The following is a 24,670-nucleotide window of genomic DNA, read 5'->3' as shown; positions in this document are numbered from 1 at the left end:
ATGCTTTTTACAGAGCTTTATTGTTTTCAATTAGGCAACCTCGGGGCAGATTCCTTATCTGTTCCGACTCTTTAAGTGCCATCCAGTCCTTGCAGTCTTTTAATTGTGATGACCCGCTTGTCTTACAAACTCAGGAGCTGTTCCACACTCTCCTTAGCTCTGATTACGAGATTGGAGTAATGTGGATTCCTGGTCATGTAGGGATTCCAGGAAATGAGGCCATGGATGCTGCAGCCAGGGTCGGTGCACTGAATGGCTCTCTGGTATATTGGCGGGAGAGGTGGCAGGATATTCGAAACTACTTGAAATATAAAATATGGTGGCAACAGGAAGGAGAATGGTCAACACAAGAGGGAAACAAATTACAAAATATAAAGGATACTGTTCGAGTTTGGGATTCGTCCACAAGAGCGTCACGACACGAGGAGGTTTTACTCACCCGGTTCAGGATTGGTCACTGTCATCTGACACATGACCATCTCCTATGTGGCGAGCCTCAGCTGGAGTGTAATATGTGTCGTGTTCCACTTACGGTAGAACATTTCTTGTTGCATTGTAGAAAATATGACTGTGTCCGCCGGCAATATAGAATTCGGCCGACACTATGTGACGCTCTTGGAAATGATTTTAATTGTACAAATGCAGTTCTGAAATTGTTATCGACTACAGGTTTGGATAAGGTGATTTAGTTTTTTATTGACCCGTTTTACTTATCCTCCAGACCCTTTACATCCGGAGGTTACATTTGTTGTTTTATGTTTGATTTTATATTGTTGACATTTCGGACTTTATACATCCGAACATTTTATATAATTTTATTGTTTTTAATATATGATTTACAATTTATCTCTGGTGGTCTTAGTTTTATTGTATTATTTGTTCGTCTTGAAAACCACCTAGGGTCGTGGAATTGCTCACTTTTATGATTGTGTAGAAATCACCTTATGTAGGCCTATACTGCATTTGTGTGCCTCGTTTTACCGTGACAACGCTTTTTAGATCTTTTAGCACTCTGATTTTATTATATTATTTATTATGTCTTTGTTATATTAAGAATTTTAGGTAAGGGCGCAAATAGCCATAGTAGCTTACGCGCCCTTATTAAACCCTACTAGTGCTACTACGAGATGGATTTCACTAGGGATCGTCCTTTATAGTAAGCATTCCAGTTTATCGAGAGTTTACTGCAGGCGTAAAATTCAGAGACTCCTACAACTACTACATATAATCTAAGCTAACATAGCTCGCTGGCGAGGTTGCATATGTTTGTATTAATTTTTCTTTTTCCTCTTCCAAAATGAAACTACAGTCAATAATTCCTCACTTGAAGTAGTTACTTTTATTTAATAGCTAGCACTTTTGAGGCGCAATTTTATTACTTATATTTTTTAAGTTTTATGGCATATATTCAATATATTTCGGGACCTGATTGAAGACAAAAAGCTTTCCCTGGTTTTTACATATAGGAACATTAAAAAAATTTGCCATTTTTAGTTGTTTCTAAGAGTATTTAATATACTAATACACTACGTATATCCTCAACGTTTATATGCCGAAAAACAAATTCACATGCAAAGCGCATTCCTCATAGTACATGTGCGCTATCTGTTGGTGCTAGTTGAGGATATCCCTATTGCTAATGAAATAAATCAGTATATACTGTTGACATTTGCAGTTTCTACAAGAAATCAAAATTGCAGTATAATAATTTCAGTTCAACTAAAGTTTATTTGTCAAATTAGGGATATAATATATGCTTAGGCCTAATATGTACTTAATACATAAGTACAGCATATAAATGAACTTAGTTTTCCACAGTAGGCCACTGAAGAGTATAATTGTAAAATTCTTAATATCCATGCGGTATGTAACGCATTAGTTTGGGTATATCGTCAACATCTCTCTTTGAATTGGCACGATTTTGCCTGGATAAGCCAATGAAGAAAGTAAATATGGTATTCTCCTTTGTACTTACAAGCAAACATTCTCGTGGAGGCAAATAAAAAAATTAAACCTTTTCTTCCATCATTTTAATAATGTCAAAATTTCGGCCACTCAAGCGCAATTATGAAGGCTGTGAAAAATAAGTTTTCCTGGGGCCGTTTACAGAAAGGGAACAAAATTTCATAGAAAGTTTTATTGGAACAAACATAGTAATAATTGTTGATTTATTTTTCAACGTATTCACCACCAGAATTGAGACATTGTCATTCATTGGGATCAGTTTTTGTATCCTTGTGTCGTAGATGTCTGTCGTCTGAAATGGGAACCAATGTGTCGGCACATTTCTTTGACAAGAGTTGTTTCTGCGCTTTCAGGTTTTCATGGGTCTCCAAATGTGAGATGGCTATAGTGACATATTATGTGGTTTCTGCATAGTATGATAGCCCTGTTTCAACAGTCCATGAAACTCTAATAAGGTCACTTCGCCACAAGTATTCACATGTGCTGTTTCTGCAATCCCTGATTCAATTGTATGTATATTTGTTGCGACTATTTTGTAGACTGATAGTATCTTTCCTTCAGGATTGCAGCTACCAGTGAGAGGGCTGTATCATCAGAATTCGACAGTCTTGCACTGAAAGAGAACGAGACTGTGTGTGAGATTCACAAGAATTCAGGTTCCTCGGGAAAATCTTCCCGGAGTCGTGAAGACGAGAAGCCATTCGAATTTGAATTGTCTAAAACATCTAACCCGAATTCTACAAAATGGAGCGGAGATTCAGCCAAGCACGTAGGTAAGAAACCTGCTAAATGTAATGTTTGTAATAAGTTTTTTTCAAACTCATCGTATCTGAAAACTCATGAACGCCAGCACTCAGGCGAGAAACCTTTCAAATGTGACGTTTGTGGTAAAAGCTTTTCGCATTCTAGCAACTTAAAATCGCATAAACGCATGCATACCGGCGAGAGACCTTTCAAGTGTGATGTTTGTGGCTCTCATTTCAAACATTCAAGCAACCTAATAACGCATAAACGCGTTCATACAAACGAGAAACCTTTCAAGTGTGATGTTTGTGGAATTCGTTTATCTAGTTCATATAGCCTAAAAACTCATAAAAGGCTCCATACCGGCGAGAAACCTTTCAAGTGTGGTATTTGTGGCAAAGGTTTCCCTCTAGCACGTGAATTTAGGTGTCACGAACGCACGCACACAGAAAAAAAACCTTTGAAATGCGATCTTTGTGGTAAGTGCCTCACAACGTTAAAAAAATTTAAAAAGCATTTGCGCCAGCACCCAGGGTGGAAACCTTTCAAGTGTAGTGTTTGTGGTAAGTGTTTCCGTGATACGAATCGCATAAGACTCCATGAACTTCTGCACACAGGTGAGAAACCTTTCAAATGTAATGTTTGTGACGATGTTTCTTGCTGTTAAATACCTTAAAACCCATATATGCCAGCACACAGGGGAGAGACCTTTCAAGTGTAAAGTTTATGGTTAATATATCTCTAACGTGGGTTGCATCAGATACCATGAACTTCGGCACACGGACGAGAATCCTTTGAAATTTAATTTTTTGTCGTAATTGTTTTTCGCTGTTACATACTTTAAAGTCCCATTTACAACAGCGCGCGGACGTGAAACCTTTCAAATGTGGATGCTTATGGGAAGTGGTTCTTTCAGTCGAGTGTGCTGAAGTACCATGAACAGGTGAGAAACCTTTCTAATATGATGCTTGTGTTAATTAGTTTTTCGTAGTTTCATAATTTAGAAATCCCATTTACGGCTGCACACAGGCGAGAATTCTTTCATATTTGATGTTTTTGGTAAGTGTTTCTTTGAGTCGGATAGCCTAAATATCCATGAACTTCGGCGCAGAGGCAATAAACTTATGAGATGTGCGTGTTAAGTGGTTTTTATTATATGGTATTAATTTAATTTAATTATGTTCGTGGGAAGTGATTTTCTTACAAAAATTAATAACCTGTACTTATTCAATCAAGAATATATCTTCCTTGAAATAATAAAATTGTATATTGATATCAATTACTTTCTTCTTAACTTAGCATGGAATTGTAAAAATCCATGAACTCTTACGCACTGGCAATGAAACTTCGAAATGTGATGGCTGTCAACTGTGTTTCTCTAGTAGGTGTAGCTTAAGTACCCATGTACTCACACATATTGTAATAAACCTTTCTAATGCGATTTTTGTGGTGTTTCTCCCAGTCGAGCAGCCTAAAAAACTATGAACACCTGTAGGCGAGAACTCTTTCAAATTTGATATCTATGAAACGTGTTTCTTTTAGAAAACTACTACCTCTGTCCCATAATAATTGTCCGGTACGCTTTTATTTCTTGTCCCATAATAATTGTCCGATATCCATAATTTTACACTGGTGTTTACATAGGAGCAACATGAAACATGAATGAGTAATACAACTGTATTATTGGTTGGCGAGTTGGTATAGCGCTGGCCTTCTATGCCCAAGGTTGCGGGTTCGAACCTGGGCCAGGTCGATAGCATTTAAGTGTGCTTAAATGCTACAGGTTCATGTCAGTAGGTTTACTGGCATGTAAAAGAACTCCTGCGGTACAAAATTCCGGCACATCCGGCGACGCTGATATAACCTCTGCAGTTGCGAGCGTCGTTAAATAAAACATAACATTAACCCATTAATGCCCAGATAAAAAAAGAAATTCATAATCATATAATTTTATATATTATATTTGTTACACCTTACTGAGTGCAAACACACAAAAATTACAATTTTTTCTTTTCTGGTATAGTAGATATGACCTGTACGATATAACATACGCTGGGCAGTTACAGTATCAGTTTCATACAAATACTTAATAGTCCCCTACAATGTAAGAAAGGAATTTTGATCTAATATTTGAACAATATATCCATGTTTAATCACTTTAATTATTATTTTAGATACTTCAACATTTTTTTCGGCTTTCTTTTTTTTTATATGATATTTTAGAAATCAATTATCAAGATGAAGATCAACATTACATTTGACGCAACAAAATTTAACACATTTCCCACGGTAAGCACATCTGCGCCGAGTGCTTTACCAGACAACTAGGTGATAATGTCTATAATAACGTATTTCATTGAGAACTTGGTTTCTCCCTTTAGGTGTTACAGTCTTAGAAATGCCCATTAGTAGTGTTGCAAGCAATGACTTTACAATTTGTCTTGTGAATTCCAGCAAAGATATTGCCTTCTGATATTGTCTGTACAGCATCCACAAGTTGACTACTGATCCGTTGATATAAAATCTGATAAGTGGCCAGTACCATTTCTTGGACCATAGTCGAAGTCAATTTGCCAAACATGTCCACACTACCTATACACGCATTATACATTTTTATAACTTTCGGTTGTTGAGTAATGATTTTTCTCTTACCCTTATTTCTTCACCGTGAGCATGAGCCTAAAGAAACTACATCTAGTGTTGCTGCATTTGTTGCTATACTGACCTGAGCACTGTCATTCCATCGTCAGATTACTAGATGTGTCTTTGATGGCATGGCAAGTACCTCTAATGGATTTTTTTTTTTCCTTTGGAAGTGCATTTTCAATTCCATTAGCTGTTATAATTCCAAAGCACGTGATATTTACTGCTGAAAATTTTTACAATAACCCAAAGAAAGTGAAATAATTGTCTATAAACAGTTTACTATCATCAGGTAGCAATCCAACACAAAGCATCTATGTAATAGCATTTCCTAGAGTCATCCCTGGTGCTCGTTCGACTCTTCCTGTATACGGTTCGAACTCTATAAGGTACCCTGCAGGCATCGTCAAGCACGAAGGCTTATACCCAAATTTGATTGTTTTTCATCGTATAAATTGCTTGATACTATGATGACAAAAATGTGGTTCCATTGCTTCGTCAACTGAATATGAATTTGGAACAATGTCAACCATGTTCCGAAAAATTTCATTTAGACGATTGAAGAGTGGCCTAAGTTTGTATATTTTATCATTCTTGTCAATTGTGTTATTGTGATTGAAATGAAGGAATTGATGAACTATTTCAAATTTGTTTCTGGTCATACAGTTTGCAACTAGAATGTTATGGCTATCAGGACGAATCTCCCAGTACATTCTTCGCGAAGGCAATTAGAGATATCCAGACAAAAGCAAAATGCCAAGGTATTGATACATGTCTTCCATAGATCCTATCATATGTGGATAATCTTTCATTACGGCATATTTTACAGTTTCTCGAATTGTGTGAGTAATAAACAACAGTAAGCTAAATGCCATCACTGTCTCGAGTTGCCTATTCACTCACCCTGCGCGGAAGGGATAATACGTCAGTATTCTGTAGTATACACCTTTCACCTCTTTCCAGGTGTTGGAGTTAAAACTCCACTTTTGAACACATCTGCTCTAGGCTTATAGTTTGTAAGTTTTTTGCCGTCCATTTCATACATGCTCCAAGAAGAATTCATCTAACAGAATATACAGAAAATGATATCGTTACTGCTCAGGTATGATATATCATACCATATTTAGAAATTGAAATTGCTGTGCTTCTATACAAATATACATGTACACCAAATGACCTGAATTATTCACGAATACCTAACAAGTAATATTAGCACTAGTTTCATAATTCATTATGTAATTTATATTGAAAATAAGTACTTTTATTCCAATCAATGTTTTCTTCTCTTTAAGATCCAAACTCGAAACCTCATATCAACAAGAGAAATGATCACAGAGCATTCAACAATGCCTGAATCTTAAACCACATCCATGTACTGCCTACATGATAAAAATGGTTAACTTGAAGTCAAAGGGAAATTAATGAAAAAATATTTTTCACCCCGTATTTTTAATCATACGCTGGGCATTAATGGGTTAACACAACTGTATTACTCCAGAATCAGTACAAAATTGTCACTCATTTAGCAAAAGAAAAAATTATTAATCCGGGATCTGTATAAATTGGCCAATCATTGAGCAAAAAAAAGAACATGAATACTACTTTCACAAATTTATGACTCAGGATCAGTACGAATTGGCTAGTCATTGAGCCGAAAATAAATACTCATAGGAGTGCAACTTTATTAACTGCAGAAGTAGTACAAATTGACCAAGAAGTGAAAGAAAGAAAGACATTCTCCTACGAGTAAAGACGAAAAAACTGCCTGTTAGACCGGGAAGGTTGTCATTCCAACAGTATGCGTAGAACCACAGATCTACTGCTGCGGTGCTACTGTAGCCTCATCGTCAATGTTCCGAGGACACTCCTAGCGAGATGGCAGGATGTTGAGGTGGTCCAGGTGCCCTTTTTGCATATAGGGAATCTTGTTGTTCCCGTCATTGACTTTCATTATTTCGATGAGATGGGACTTCAAAGTGAGGAAGACGTTGAGCTTGTCGCATGTCAGCTGAGAGAAAGCTGTTTACAGCATATACAGTCAACTGAAAATGGCGGCTCTGTTCAAAATTTGGTGAAGCTAACATTAGTGAAATAGAATTTCAGTAGGCCTAAGTTAATTAATATTTAATTGCATTAGAGTACTTTATTTCTTCTAATCTTTATATGCATTGAATCGGTGATTTGAAAAGGGAAACAAGTCCAGTTTATAGTTTTGGGAAAACCAAGAAAAACCCCACAAATTCCGAAGTTGTCTTTTGAGAAAGTTATGTTCCACAGAACACTTTTAGAACTATTCATTATTCATTATTTGAGCTATTCAGATTCCTCAAATTTGCATTTCTGTGACTTACAGAACACTTTTTATGTCCAGGACATATTTCCTTTATAAAATAACTCTATGTCATGTTGTGGAAAGTAACATAATATTTTCGTTATTGCTTGTATTGCTACATTATTAAACATTATTAACCTATCATACAAAATATTCTGAGATGCCTGGTTTCAGAGAAAATAGCTGTCCTCTAAATAGGACGCTGGGATCTACTGTAATCATAAGAACAAAATTTGCCTTATATAGTCATATCTCATGAAATAGCAAAAAACCATTACTAAATTTGGCTGATGCAGTCATATTTTATGAAATGATGCAAAACATTGCATATACAGTGTGACGTTACATTTCGCACAGTATGACTTCGGTTTTCCTCCATAGCCATTTCGTGCGCATCTTCTCTCTTCCTTTCTTCAAACAATGATGTGTCCAACTCCATCCATTCTGACATCAGGACAACTCTTAGATGGTGATGCAGATGGTCGCCCTAGTTGCTTCCTGCTTGTGTCAAATTTGAGATAGGGCATAGTCGCTCCACATCCGAAATTTAGAAGATCCAGTCCATTTGCCCCATGTGCATGACTATATAGGAGCCATGCATTCACCAATGCCATGTCTATCAATGTTGTAAATATGGGCCAGTAATACTTCTTTCTTGGGACACCAATTTCGTATTTTCCTACTATCCAATCATGATGATCAACACCTCCATGTGGGAATTGTATTCTTCAGTTCTCCGAGATTTGTGGTGTGATAATTTGTGGAAATAGTGACATACTTGTTGTCACTTCACCGGTCGAAAAGTACTTCTCTGTTTCGGTCATCCAAAAAAATTCCATGGCGCTACAGCCCATGAAGGGCCAAGACCGACCAGCTGGCTGCTGACCTCACGTCCACATGCCGAAGCAGAGGTAGACGATCATCCAACCAGAATGGAGGTATCGTGTGTTTAGCACGATGATCCCCCCAGCCGTTATAGCTGGTTTGCGAAACTGGATTTTCGCTACCTATCGTAGTTCCCCAAGTGCATTACGATGCTGGGTGGGCACCGGTCCCATACACTGGCCGAAATTTCATCCCCCATGAGGACTCGAACCAGCGCGAATTCCGTAACGCGAGTCCTAGGCAGGATGCCTTAGACCACGTCGCGGGACCTATCTCCGTCATACTGATAGTAAAATGTACCTCGATCTTGCTTCTTCAATTCCTTGCTGTTCCGTAGTGGACATACTTCAGTAAGGCTCTCTCTTACAGTTCCTGTTGCTCTGTATCCTAACTTTGAAGATGAATACGGATGTCATGATTTGTGAAATAGTTATCAAAGAGCACAGTATAACTATTTGAGTGTTCAACAAATCATCTTTTTCATTTTCCACAGTATCCTTTCCACAATATAGGTCGAAATTGAAGCAGTACTCACTGGTTCCACGAAGAGCCCACAATAATTGTACCCAAATCTGATTAGCTTCCCACGAATGAACTGTTTCAGATTGTGATGCCAATAGTACTTCACAATCATTTCATCCAGAGACAGAAATTCTTAAAAAATTCCCAACTGCTGAAGTGAAATATTTATCATCTTTATGAGAAGTCTGACTTTGAATCTGAATCAGAATCACACAAGGCACACTGGCCGTCGGAAGCAGTGCTTACTCACTCTGATACCACTCTGCGCGGAATAGTAATAATAATATCTGATATGTCCACACCTGTGGAGTAACGGTCAGCGCGTCTGGCCGCGAAACTAGGTGGCCCGGGTTCGAATCCCGGTCGGGGCAAGTTACCTGGTTGAGGTTTTTCCCGGGGTTTTCCCTCAACGCAATACGAGCAAATGCTGGGTAACTTCCGGTGCTGGACCCCGGACTCATTTCACCAGCATTATCATCTTCATTTCATTCAGACGCTAAATAACCTAGATGTTGATAGAGCGTCGTAAAATAACTCAATTAAAAAAAAAAATTATCTCATATCACTAAATCCTGCGTAGAAATATGTTTTTAACAAACTGAATGCCGTCATGCACAGAGGAGTATTATATTATATTACACTTCATCCCAGCGTCCTATTTAGAGGACACCAATATTTGCATTGTTATCAAAGTCAGCTAGCATTGTTGATGATAACGGTTATATGTCAGATTGAAACACCAAACTATCTGCTATATATATTCACAAAACAATAATTACAATACCAAAATCTCGGATGATATTGGCAGTGATAGGCTATAATACGAAGTACAATTGTGTAGAATGAAGAAAAAATATAAAATAAAATAAAATTGTAATAGGAACCAAGGCCAAAATATTATTTTGTACATCAAAACATGTAACATGACACACACACAATTAACATAATTAGGATATTGTGATTACTGAAAAAAATAAAAAAGCTACTGTCCTCTAAATAGGACACTGGGATATAATGTGTTAAGGTCTGGTTAACCTATCCTGCTATACAAATGTTAAAAAATACTGTCAATAACTTATTACCATCTAGGCCTACTAATCAAGATCAACAACAGTTGTTGGCCGTGACAGAATGTTCTGGTGGAAGTACTGATGTTCGTCTGGGATGTACTGCACTCTTTTCCTAACATCTGCTAACTTCTTATTGTTGATTGGGACACAGCTGTACCATATACCTTTTGGAAGGCAGATCTAGACTTGCATCACTTTTTGCCAACTTGAAAGAGTGCTGGATAATGCTGTCAATTTACTCACGTGCGTCGATGTAGCCAAAATATTCTTATCATAGGTTAGATGCTTGTACTTTGAGAGAGTCAGCCCAGGTTCACAATGATGACTGCCAGGACGAGGAAGAGATTTGGTTGTTTTCTTGAAATACTTCTGCCACCACGTTTTGAAATCCATAACATCTTCATACGTTGCTATTGTTGTCATGAAAGCGTTTGGGCGTTTCCTAGCTGATAATATTAGTGAAATATATTCAAGTGGAGTGTATACTCGATGATGACGTCGGAGGATACACTTTATGAGACCAGAGTCGCGGTCACATAGCAAGAAAGTGTGGTCTCTTTCAGGAAAATATTGGTGTATAATATCGAATTTTCCTGACATCGTTAATGACAATAAAAATCGGACAACTGTGTGATTTCTGTTTTGTCCAACACAAAAATCGCCGAACACACAAAATGTATTTACGGTTGGTAGAAGCTGATGGAAATAATCTTGCAAAAAGCTACAAACTTCATCTGGTCCTCTTTTACTTGACCTTCATGATATATATAAAGAAGTGTGCATTGTCACTCTTTATATGTAAGGAAAATAAGTAAAGCCATAGTTTTCGCAGATAAAACATTTCATGTACAGGAAAACTGAAAGTTTTATATTCTGCATGTAATCCCAGACTATAGCTGCAACACTATCATCTTCTTGGCAAATTTTTTTTCTTCCTCTATTTTCTTATAAAACTTGACTGCTCTTCGTTTATAAATCACTAATTCCGCAACTGCAGCCCTTTTAGCATTTTCATCTAGTGATGTAGATTTGATCTTTACTTTTAAATCCTCGCACTTCGAACACACATCCACCTGAGGACGACCAAATCTAAATCCATAGTTTTGATTTAGATAGTGCTCATACTTCAACTGTTAGCTAAATCTCTGTTCTCTGCACAGAAGAGCTGATACATACTTTTAACATTAAGTTGGGGATCTAAGCATGTTCGAGGTTTGTTTGAGTAATGTGGTTGATGTCTAGGAATTGCCCTGATGTGTTGATCTGTTTTACGAACTGCTGTTTTAGGTACTGCATTGCAGGATTCCCACGATTATCCAGAGGAGACTTTCCTTGAAATATAAGAGACGTTAAGCGGTAGACAGATTTCCCAGAGACAGCATACAAGTTCAGAAATACTTGTTCACAAACACGAACTCTTCTAGAACGTAATAGCACATGAAATACGAATGATGATCTTCTTGTCTGTGTACGTCTTCTTTTAGTGGCATTCTTCTCTGTACTGGTTTACTCTCTATCAGTCCGATTAAAAAGGCATCTTGTTCATTTTTTGTAGATCCACTAAGTCTCTGTGATAAAATAGCTATTTTATGAAAATCAGAAAATGTATTTCTGCACTTCTACTGGCAACTACAATCAGGACCCAGTTTCTTGGCGTTCATAAACTTGCCCTTTCCAGTAAAGTACTCCTCCTCAGCTAAACGAGACCTTTTTCTCTTCGCATGAGCATAATCCTCAGTATTTCGAACTCCTTTCCTCTGATTCTTTCTTGGAGATTCACCTTCAGAACCATCCATTATAAGCAGCAGAAAAATAACTAGTTATGTTGTAATATTTAGTAGAGGCGGCTATCAAAACAAACTATATTACAGTATCACCAATATGCTCTGTTAATCAAGTAAATAAATCTTAGAAAAACAAAAATAAAACAAAAAACGATTAATCAATGCCATCTATTATTTGAAAACAGTAACTACTCCATGACTTATTTCCCTTATCAAATCAATGAATTTTTTAACTGCTACTACAAGCACAGTTTATGCAGGACAACTTTCTCTTTTACGCCAATAGAAGCTGAAAGACTAAGAAACAAAACGTATATCTCAACACATTTTCGCAAAATTGTGGACTTGTTTTCCTTTTCAAATCACTGATTCCATTCTTCTAATCGTGTAATAGTCAAAAAATTTCTACTCGAATTTTGATTTTCTGTAGATAAATCAAAACCTGTAGTAAGATTACTGTTGATAAAAAATCCCTTTGTAGATTTTAAATTTGTTTTAGTATTTAATAGCCACACATGCTTCACACACAATGCATCAGTTATTTATCCAAATTCTCCTCATTTACGAACACGCTTGAAAACGTTCGACCTTTCAACTATTACAGTACAGATTTTTTTCAATTGAAAATTCTATCAATGCCCCCTCCAAGCATCGCTTCACTCTCTCACATTGAACTGACTTTAGTTGAAGAATATGTCCTCAAGCATTGGACACACATTCAAGTGCAATGTTTTGAGATCGGTGATGCCATCTCACAAGACTCTTCACGAGTTGCCGTGAAATTATCAACATTGAGCCCAAGCTACCTTCGCGTAGACTTTAACCTTGAGAAATGGTGCAGAAAATTGGTGTGAACCCACAGTTAATTTCTAGGAATACTAGAACTGATACTTTTCAAGAGGGGCTGTAACAGAGTTTCTTGATACACTTTTACTCTTGCTATTAACACATTTTTCCCAAATGTGTATTAGTTGGACCAGTGTAACTGAAATCTCTGCAAACCATCACTGAAGTAAGGTGGTGATCCTTTTCATTTTTTCCAGCTCTCTCAGGAGCTTCCTGAGAACGCGACTCATAAATCTTAGCATCCTCCCTGCTGGAACTCTTCAGTGGTGAAATGTTTTCATCTGTTTAGATAACTGTGTGACAATTGATGCTATACTTCTGCAGCAGTATCTCCTGTTTGTCCAGCTTCAGTCAGAAAGTAGACAGTAGTACTTCGGAGGTAAACCCAAAGACCATGACTAAGCATTCTGGACGCCAGTATTTTTCAAGTGACATTGCAGACTGCACTTGCAGTGGATTTCGGCGAATACTAACTGTCATAACAGTGTAGTTTCATAGTCTGAAAAGAAGATGCATAGTATGCGCCACCTGTTTGTAACAGTATTATGGTGAAACTGGGTATAAGAATTGCGTCCAGTTTCTGAAAGAATAATAAGTGTACACTAACGTGATTTTTGTATGTGTTTGTGTTGTTGAGTTTTGTAATTACATAATATGTGATCCATAGTCCTCGCGTCTTTATATATTAAGAGAATTAAATAGGCACAATATACTGAATCTTTGCCCTTTTACGAAGTACCGGTACGTTGACGTCTATTAAGATTCCTTTTGTAAGATCATTATATAAACCTGCAGAAAAGATAGATGAATAGATAAGATTTTTACATATACACAGACACAGACACACACACATATATCACATATCTTCTCTTGCGCATCCCTATATGAGGACAAAAGACAAACATCATTCTTATTATCATATTTCTAGAGATGGCAACGATATATCGATTTTTACGAAATACCGGTATTTTCGTTTCGATATAACGATGTATCAATTTCGAAATTTTGATTCAATATATCATATAGTGTATCAGTTTTCTCATACATTTATCGATTTTTTTTTTTGTGGAATTATTATCAATATCAACTAAGAACAAAATCCACACTAGACAACTCCGATAATGAATTCTCGAGAGATGGCGCTAATGAAGATGGACAGTTACATATGCAACCTCTTTGTTCTAGTTGGCTGGACTGGAATTCGAATTCAAACTGTTTAATATGCAGCACCAAATTCAAAATGCAGCGTGTGTGAACGTGAGACAGATGGGAGGTTTGTTATTAATGTTCTCCAAGGCAGGCCCAACTCCCTCCCTGAGAGGGAACCGTCTGACCTCAAAACGGGTCTCAAAACTTTTACTTCCATATTCTGAAGTGGAAAGAGAAACAAGGATTTAATACCGATGTGACATTTGTTTACGTCTATGATTGCTATGCACAACCTAGTGCTGACATTGTTTTCTTATTATATCTTTTTAGTGTATAAAAATTCTATCCCTATAATCATCACCATTGTTATTTGGAATGTAACAATAACTTGCAATGGGAGCTTATTATAGAAGGATTGTATCAAATCAACTGTGAAGTTTGTTAAAACTTGTAGCTTTCTAAGTACGGTTAACTTACAATTAAAAATAATTACGTTGCTAGGTAGAAAAGAGCATTATATCTTTGTCCTGGATTGAATTATATATAAAATTAGAATATAATCTCCATCTTACGATGTTTGGTGACGTATACACGTCCGTTGATGTGACATATTAATGGATTTAAATGTTATTATAGTCACAATCATGCCATGGTATGAAAGAAAAATTTCACAACCTCGAGCGGGAATCGAACCTGCGACTTTCTGTTCTCCGGTCAGGCGCTCTACCACTGAGCTATCGAGTTCGTCTCACGCCAAAGGCTTGGAATTATCCTTTCATAATGGCGACTCTGTTATAGAGTACTGTCCATAGCGTCTGATCTAGTCAGCACTGCTTATGGGTGAGAAGAAACTTTACAAATGTCATCTCCATCTTACGATGTCTGGTGACGTATACACGTCCGTTGATGTGACATATTAATGGATTTTAATGCTATTATAGTCACAATCGTGCCGTGGTATGAAAGAAAAATTTCACAACCTCGAGCGGACTAGATCAGACGCTATGGACAGTACTCTATAACAGAGTCGCCATTATGAAAGGATAATTCCAAGCCTTTGGCGTGGGACGAACTCGATAGCTCAGTGGTAGAGCGCCTGACCGGAGTGCTGACTAGATCAGACGCTATGGACAGTACTCTATAACAGAGTCGCCATTATGAAAGGATAATTCCAAGCCTTTGGCGTGGGACGAACTCGATAGCTCAGTGGTAGAGCGCCTGACCGGAGTGCTGACTAGATCAGACGCTATGGACAGTACTCTATAACAGAGTCGCCATTATGAAAGGATAATTCCAAGCCTTTGGCGTGCGACGAACTCGATAGCTCAGTGGTAGAGCGCCTGACTGGAGAACAGGAAGTCGCAGGTTCGATTCCCGCTCGAGGTTGTGAAATTTTTCTTTCATACCATGGCATGATTGTGACTATAATAGCATTTAAATCCATCAAAATTAGAATAACTGAAACATGTTCCAATATCAAATACTAAACCATGCAGAGTTCACTTAACTCTTTGCCACTATATCATTTAAGTTCACCTTACCGCCACCATAATTTTGATTTGGGTTAGGACCTACATCATATGGTATTGAAAATGTTTTGTCTATTGTTACAATTTTACATTTATGCTTTTGACTGTTATGTTAATTTCAATGGTAAAAAGGTATATTAAAATTTAAGTAATTTTATTGCAATACAACAAATGTACACCTCAAATTGCAATTTGCTTACGGAATAGCGATATATCGATAATCGTTCGATATATCGATATATTTTCATCAACATATCGGTTTAATTTATTTCTTCCATCACTAGTTATTTCCGACGGGCATCATGCAGTATGGCCAACTCCAGAAACATTAATTCCCCAACGAAACTGCGAAAACTTCGCTACATTATGCAATCTTTGTGGATGTGTACTGTATAAATATGGATCAATCAGAAATACGTTGAGAGAATATATAGGCTACATTGGTTTTATTGTGCTTCCTGATATCATTTATATTGTTAGAAAGTCAAAGGTTTGAGTTATATTCAATTGAAATTTATATATATATATATATATATATATATATATATATATATATATATATATATATTCACAAATGCATAAAGATTAATAAAGAGGCAATTTCTAACATAAATGTAAGTAGTGCCTAATGATATTTGATTGTAACGTGCTGTATTTAATTAATAAAGACAAATCTGAAAGGAGGTTGCTTTGTTTTTATATAGGTAATAACACACTGCAAATATTAATTTTCTTTTATTATTATGTAATGTTACATAATGTTAGAATATACAATGTAGGCTGTATTAAAGTTTCATTTTTTATATTATTAGCATATGATTCTAGTACTAAAAATCGTTAATGTCTTTCTGCATCTGTAAGTATATCTGATTTCTCCCCAAAATATCCGACCTGATCCCAAAAAGGGCGCTAATTAGAAACATAAATTTTAGTCCCTTTCATGTTTCTGAAATATCCTAAATTTATAGAATTTCTTCCCAGACTGGCATCAGTGATGCCGCTGTCGAACGAAATATCAGTGTTCCCAAGTGTAGCGGAATTTAAAAAAAGAAAAAAACATTTTAGAAGTTTAAATTTGTATATATTCTCAGAAAATTCCCAAACTAATTTCCTTCATTTTTTTCCGTACGATTTTGCGTAACTCTGTTTCCTAAGATGGTAATCATTATAGAAATTAAAATATCATTCCTTTTCCACAATTAGCATAAAAATAGGGTATGACGTGCTATTTTAAGTGCTTTACCGAAAATAAAATTAGATCTGCAAAATAAAATTATGCAGTGAACCTACAATATAGATGATCATAATAGATCAGGCAGCTGAACCAAAAACTTTATGATGAATACTCGAAAGGCTTCACAGGATTCACCTGGGGAGGAATGTGATTAACTTTCACCATTTAAATATGATGTCTGCAAAAAAAGTTTCCCGGGATCGGGAAGTCTAAAAAAACATACAATCGGACACCCCCATTTTTAGCATAGTTTGTACAACCCTGAATGCACAGGTCATCCCATATTATTTGCAGATGACACAAGTAAAGTAATTACAGCCAGTAACTCCAACACATTCCAATCCTCAACACAGGAAATTCTCTTTAAAATAGGTGACTGGTTCTCAGTCAATAAATTAATATTAAATTATAACAAAACTAACATAATTCAATTTAAATCCTGTCCAAATTCAACGTCGCAAATTTCTAGCACAATAATTAATAATAGATCCCTATTAGAAACAACAACAACAACCAAATTTCTTGGCTTAAAAATCGATAATGTGTTAAATTAGAAAAAATATATTTAAGAAATAACCCCCAAACTAAATTCAGCTTGTTTTGCTATTAGATCTATGCAAAAGCTAGTAAATATCAATAACTTAAAAATAATATACTTTGCATACTTCCACTCGATAGTGCGTTTTGGAATAATATTCTGGGGAAATTCCACAGATAGTAACAATATATTTCTATTACAAAAAAGAGTAATTAGAATATTAGTAGGTGCCAAATCTAGGGAATCAGGTAGGGCTATTAAAAAAACTACAAATAATGCCCATGGCTTGTCACTATATCTTTTCATTAATAATCTTTCTCGTATGTAATCGTGAAAACTTTGTAACTAATTCAACAGTTCATAGCATAAATACACGTCAAAAAATGACTTTCATACTCCATCGGCAAGTCTATCGTGCTATCAAAAAGGAGTGCGTTATATGGCAGTAAAAATTTGTAATAGCCTCCCTATCGATATAAAAAATGAAACTCGAAACATAAATTATTTAGGGCCAAATTAAAGAAGTATCTAATTTCTCACGCCTTCTATTCTGTAGGTTAATTCATGACATTCAATAACACTTCATGAAATTGATACTAAAACTTTGTGTTGTACTAGTAGACTATATTGTAAATCTCGTCTATATATATTTCATCTAGACTGTGACTATAAATTAAGATTTTATAATAGTATCAATTTTTTTGACTTGTTCCATATTCTAGCTGTAAGCATGTATGAATACCATGGAATGTTAATAAATACAATACAATACAATACAGATGTTAACGTGAAACTCTGTGTCTGCGTCCACTTCCATAACAACAAAACCAAGGTATTCAGAGCAGTATCTTGACTACAAGCTTGTTAGATGCAACTATTTGTGTTTACTAAAGTAGCCTACAGAAGTCAAGATAACTGCGAATCTTTCGGCAGTTGTAGGAGAGACGTTGCGGTGAACATAATGAAATTGGTGCAGTTTTTTTATACAGTAGATGTGTATTGCAATACATAATTTGATCGCGTATCATGGATCCAAAAACAACTGAAATAGCTGTGAAGATGAGAAAAAACTGATTGAGCTCAATAAAAAGGGCTTTTCACTACTTAAAATTGGGTAAACTGTTAGAAGGAGCCATGCAAGTGTCCAAACCGTAATAAGAAACTATAATGATCGAGGAAGTGCAGAAAACAAAAGCTAGATGTGGAGTACCTGAATATTCTACTTGTTGAAGAATTCTGTAGTTTTTCGAGACGTATGGCATGGTGCCAGGTCTTGTTGGAACACACACAGGATTGCGGAAATGATTTTTGCAGCTGGGGTACGATTCTGGTTTCCAATAAGTGAATATATTTGTCAGAATTCATCATTCCCTTGATAGGTATTAATGCTCCATGCCCTTCGTGTGTAAAAGAAACCCAAAACATTACTTTAGGGGGGTATTTGGGTGCATGTTGGAGATGAGCTGCTGTTACTTTTTCGGATCTTTTCCATACGTAAGAAACACGGTGGCCGTGGGCCTCGAAATGAGACTCATCGGAAAAAAGTACATTCTTCCAGTCATTCACTGTCCAGTGTTGATGTAATTTTGCCCACATTAAGCGTTTTTTGCACATAACAGGGGTTAGCAGTTGCTTCTTAATAGGCTTACGAGCCCTTCGTGCAGCTTCCAAAAACCTACGCCGCACTGTTGTGACGTGAATATTCGCCCCAGTGGTAGCCATTAACTCGCGGGTTAAGTCGACAGCAGGTTAGTCTAGGATTTAATTTACTTTTCCTGACAATTAAACGATCATCTGCACGTGAAGTCTTCCTTTTCCGGCCACAGTTTCCTTTTTTCTGGGGTGTGATGGATCCAGTCTCCCTGTATCGTTTTATGATCGAATTAACAGTAGCCAAACCGATGTGGCATTCTGCAGCAATTTGCCTCTGTGTCATAGAAGAATGCTCTGCTAATGTTATAATTTTAGACCGTTTTCGTGGAGTTGTATCCATTTGTGAAGACGACAGAATGTACACAGGATTGCAGTGGTAAGTCTTCAACATAACTGAAATGCTTATAAGTACAAAACGACAGGCAAAATGTCACATATTATAAAAAAATAATGACAGACCTTCAACAATGGAATGACACGTACTACAGATGTCAATCAAAGCGATATGAGCAGCTGTGAGGCCAACAATGACAAAAAATGTAAAAATATGTCGTGTTCGGATTAATTTGCACGCTACTGTATAGGGGGGATTTTTCGTTTAGTCGATCTGGTTGGCAGGTTGGTATAGCGCTGGCCTTCTATGCCCAAGGTTGCGGGTTCGATCCCGGGCCAGGTCGATGGCACTTAAGTGTGCTTAAATGCGACAGGCTCATGTCAGTAGATTTACTGGCATGTAAAAGAACTCCTGTGGGACAAAATTCCGGCACATCCGACGACGCTGATATAACCTCTGCAGTTGCGAGCGTCGTTAAATAAAACATAACATTTTTTTCGTTTACTCGGTGCTGATTGAGTCTGCTTATTGGGGAACAAGTAGCGTGCAAATTAATCCGAACACGACATATTTTCACATTTTCTGTCATTGTTGGCCTCACAGCTGCTCATATCGCTTTTACTGACATCTGTAGTACGTGTAATTCCATTGTTGAAGGTTTGTCATTATTTTTTTTATAATATGTCACATTTTGCCTGTCGTTTTGTACTTATAAGCATTTCAGTTGTGTTGAAGACTTAATACTGCAATCCTGTGTACATTCTGTCGTCTTCACAAATGGATACAACTCCACGAAAACGGTCTAAAATTATAACATTAGCAGAGCATTCTTCTATGACACAGAGGCAAATTGCTGCAGAATGTCACATCGGTTTGGCTACTGTTAATTCGATCATAAAACGATACAGGGAGACTGGATCCATCACACCCCAGAAAAAAGGAAACTGTGGCCGGAAAAGGAAGACTTCACCTGCAGATGATCGTTTAATTGTCAGGAAAAGTAAATTAAATCCTAGACTAACTGCTGTCGACTTAACCCACGAGTTAATGGCTACCACTGGGGCGAATATTCACGTCACAACAGTGCGGCGTAGGTTTTTGGAAGCTGGATGAAGGGCTCGTAAGCCTATTAAGAAGCAACTGCTAACCCCTGTTATGTGCAAAAAACGCTTAATGTGGGCAAAATTACATCAACACTGGACAGTGAATGACTGGAAGAATGTACTTTTTTCCGATGAGTCTCATTTCGAGGTCCACAGCCACCGTGTTTCTTTCGTACGGAAAGGATCCGAAAAAGTAACAGCAGCTCATCTCCAACAAGCACCCAAATACCCCCTTGAAGTAATGTTTTGGGGTTGTTTTACACACGAAGGGCCTGGAGCATTAATACCTATGAAGGGAATGATGAATTCTGACAAATATATTCATTTATTGGAAACCAGAATCGTACCCCAGCTGCAAAAATCATTTCCGGATGGCAGAGGTGTGTTCCAACAAGACCTGGCACCATGCCATACGTCTCGAAAAACTACAGAATTCTTCAACAAGAAGAATATTCAGGTACTCCCCTGGCCAGGCAACTCACCCAACATCAACCCCATTGAGAACTTGTGGTCAATTTGCAAAAGAAGAATGCAAAAAATGGATTGTTGTACAAAGTAGAAGATGATTTCTGCCCTCATTGGTGTATGGTTTCGCGATGAAGAAATGAAGAATATTTGTGGGAAATTAGTGGAATCCATGCCAAATCGTCTCAGAGCTGTTATTAGGAACAAGGGAGGCCACATAGATTACTGAGGTATGTCTTAGATAATTTTTTTTATCCCGTTTGAGTGTTTTTGCATAAGTAATTACGTTGTTCGGATTAATTTGCACGCTACTGTATAATCTCGCAAGCAACGATCTTCAAATTAAGTAGTACGCAATGTTGCCAACTCAGAATTCCATTTACCGCTGCACAAGCTTAAAAAATACCCGCTAAACTGTAGTTAAAAAACTCCAGATTTTTCTTAACACATCACTTTCAAATTTGAAATACAAATTATGAAGTTTTAGGAACTGAAAAATTTTATATAAATATAGATTAAATTATGGAAAGTGTGTGTCACTTTGTAGGCTCTTTGTTCTATGCAAAATCGTCTTCATATTCGTACAGAGTTTTAAGCGGCATATTTCTTCAAAATTGAATAAAGTAGATCAAGAATATTATTGTATATTGCAACTTAGGAAATAATCACATTCACAATCACACCAGTCGGTACGAAATCTGATTTCACACAGAGCAAGAGACGTCCTATCAACAATGAGTCTGGTTTTAAGTTTTAAGTATATGTTACATGAACTCTAATGGGGAATGATACATTAATTAATATATCATATATCATAAATAAAAATAATAATTTTGTCATTAACAATTAACGTTAACGACGAAAAGAAGTCTATGTACAACCCATGTATTCCTCACTTCAGTGAGAGATACAAAATGAATATTAATACAAGGGAAGTGAAATGGCTTCTTTTTGGCGCTAGGGGAACTTCATTTAAGTTAACCAAAACCATTCTCCCTTCTTTTAAATTTTCTAATGAGGACATTAACAAAATTTGTCTAATGGTATTGAGAGATTCATTAGGTATCCATTTTACACTATCACTTGTATAATACTATGTATTTTTTTTTTTTTACTTTATTTCATTACTCTTCAATATATTTTCATCTCGTGTTTCTCCGAAATCAAATGGTACTTTATTTTTAAATTTATCATTGTTCCGTATTCTCTCCGCAATCATATTGTATATTTAATGTAACCTCTGCTTTGTATTCTGGATGCTAGTGATCAGCCGTAGATGTCGGCCAGATGTCCCAAATTGTGGAATTTGTGTGTGTGATTAAATACATCAATTCATTTACAAAAACAATGCATACATTAGATAAGAGTTTAACGAATGCTGAATACCTTATTTGTATAAAACAATGGATGAGGCAGGATATGGACGTGGTTCCACCAAATCAAGTTAACATAAAACGTAGACATTTTATACTCGCACAATGAAAAAGTGTGATAATACCATACTAATATGATAACTAACATTGTTGTCCGCAAGTACATATAATTATGACATCTTTACAAAAAAAACTTAAAAATATAATTTCCCTCTGCCAGAATCATAAAAAAACGCTAAATAAATAGCTAGCCGCTGAAGGTAAAATTTCGTAGCTGACCATAGTCCTGAAAACACCAGATTTAGCTACAAAACTGCTGACTTGGCAACACTGTTAAGTATTACGTACTGCTTGCTTGATAGTGTCACTGCCCTTTAGATCTGAGTATGTACGCGAACTCGTCTCAGCATCTTACTTAATTTGTGACGCTGAAATAGATTTCCTGGAAGTGTATAATTATATTGTAAGTAAACATAGGCTTTAATATTGAATATATTATCATTCTAGATTGATTACGGTATGTATTACTTCAATATAAGTGGTTTCTGATTACAGCGGCACACACTTTCCGCGAGAGTATCAATATTCCTATGTGCTCCATATTCGCCGTAAGAAATCACATTTTGTAACGAGTAAAGACGTTTTCCCAACAGCTTACGATCTGCAAATGGATGTTAGTTTCTTAATTCTTTCAGTTACGATGGATGTGGTCAAGGCGGAACTCGAGGTCGACCCACTGACTCTAGAAACAAGTCACGACACAGATGAGGATGAGAAGAAACCTATATTAGAGGTATATTATAAGCCATTATTATCTGTTTTGTGTATGCGACATTTATATAAATATAAATTTGACATAAAGTGTTCATCTCTCAAATTATATTCAATGACTTAATGAAAAAAAATCTTGCACGTCCTCGTCTTATTTGTCACCATAACACATCTTGTACTATCTTTCACGGAAAAGCCATTTGAAAGTTGATCAGAGTTCCTAATTTAATATTAATTGTGAAGCTTGGGCACGCCATTTCGAATTGCTCCGAAAATTCACCAGGACTTAAGACTACCATTATACACTACCTTCACAGCACACAAAGCAGTTATAACATTTCTTGTATTATTGAAGAAGACATTTTTTCCATTACGTCTATGAATTTTATGACTAATAATCATAACAAAGGGAATTTTGGATATTATACATAAATGTTGCGTAATTGGATCGGATTTGCAGATAACCATATTGGAAGCGATTGTCATCTTCACACGAGTTCCAAAATTTTACACTAGGATACCATACCAGTAATGGCAACATATGAAAGGCTTAAAGAGCGAAACTGCTCATGATGTAACTATAATAATCCGTGTAGGCCTATATGGATTAGGGCATTGTTGCATAAATCCATGGACGATTGTATAATGCCTAAACGCATATGCTCTGCATACGTTTGCATTAAAAATTACGAAAGTGCTTTCGTAAAAGACGAATTTTCAACTACGAAATTATTTTCATAAAAAAAGAGAATTTTCCTACACAAAAAATACGGAAGTGCTTTCTTAAAAGACTAGTATTTTCTTTGCACTAAATACAACATTAGTACAGAGAAAGTTATTTCGTAAAAGACGAGTTTTAGACTTTCGTAAAAAGATATTTTCGTGCACTAAAAATACGGAAGTGCTTTCTTGAAAGACGAGTACTTTCGTTGTAGCATATGTTATTTAACATATAGATCAAGTAAAAATGCGAAAGTAGTCTCTTAAAAAAAGTATTCGCTATAGTTCAGAATACCGCGTAAGTACTTATGTACAAAATCTATTGAAATTAAAAATAATTAAAACGCATGTTTTTTTACTGAAGGCACAAAGGTAGATAAATAAATAGTGGACAAGGTAGAGTGTGCACACTTTTATCACTGCCAATGTGGCTCTGTAGACCAATTTTCAATACTTTTATCACAGCCACGACACATGTTAGATTAAATGTATATTGTGTTAGGTTCGGTTTGATTAGGTGTTAGTGTACTATGTGACAGGACAGGTTAGGTTAGATTAGGTGTATATTATGTGACAGGTTAGGTTAGGTTTAATTAGATGTATAGTATTATTTGTGAGGTTAGGTTTGATTAGGTGTGTAGTATTTTATGAGAGGTTAAGTTAGGTTTGATTAGGTGTGCAGTGTTTTATGAGAGGTTAATAAATAAACAAAAATTCGAGGTAACCTGTTATAATTTAAAAAGTGTGTTCACTATATATCCAATGTGAGCTACTAGTTGTAGGCCTAACTACCTAGGCGTACAAAGAGTGAATAATAATAATAATAATAATAATAATAATAATAATAACAACAATAATCTACTGCAACTTTTATAACATAGTTAGCCTATGTAATCCTTAAATCATTATGGAGTGCAGCACTTGGAGGACAATGTTTAACTGGCGACAGTTAAATCCTGGTAACTTCTTTCACTTTTACTTTGCTATAATAGGCTATGTTTGAATTACAA

General features: G+C 36.3%; 2 protein-coding genes across 6 annotated transcripts in view; both read left to right on the top strand.

Annotated features, from left to right (window-relative positions):
* LOC138691522 (zinc finger protein 235-like) overlaps window positions 1-15,987 on the top strand; it is a 30,650-nt gene extending 14,663 nt beyond the window's left edge. For 2 of the 3 annotated variants that reach the window (XM_069813543.1, XM_069813542.1), the window contains one exon: window positions 2,527-3,816. In XM_069813543.1, the coding sequence (XP_069669644.1) occupies window positions 2,527-3,376 (850 nt within the window). In that variant the 3' untranslated portion in view covers window positions 3,377-3,816. Of the gene's footprint in view, window positions 1-2,526; window positions 3,817-13,976 lie in introns of those variants that run through there. The other variant, XM_069813544.1, reaches the window with a different exon arrangement.
* A 6,533-nt stretch (window positions 15,988-22,520) lies between these two features.
* The window catches only part of LOC138691521 (zinc finger protein ZFP2-like), a 39,799-nt gene continuing 37,649 nt past the window's right edge, over window positions 22,521-24,670 (top strand). For all 3 annotated transcript variants that reach the window (XR_011329894.1, XM_069813539.1, XM_069813540.1), the window contains exons 1-2: window positions 22,521-22,632; window positions 22,865-22,962. Coding sequence is in view for 2 of the 3 variants with exons in the window: in XM_069813539.1 (XP_069669640.1) it covers window positions 22,870-22,962 (93 nt within the window). In the remaining variant the exon portion in view is untranslated. The remainder of the gene's footprint in view (window positions 22,633-22,864; window positions 22,963-24,670) is intronic.

Source organism: Periplaneta americana, chromosome 16, assembly GCF_040183065.1.
Source record: "Periplaneta americana isolate PAMFEO1 chromosome 16, P.americana_PAMFEO1_priV1, whole genome shotgun sequence".
Taxonomy (NCBI): Eukaryota; Metazoa; Arthropoda; class Insecta; order Blattodea; family Blattidae; genus Periplaneta; species Periplaneta americana.
Note: the sequence above shows the minus strand (reverse complement) of the source record. Positions and strands in the feature narration are given on the sequence as shown.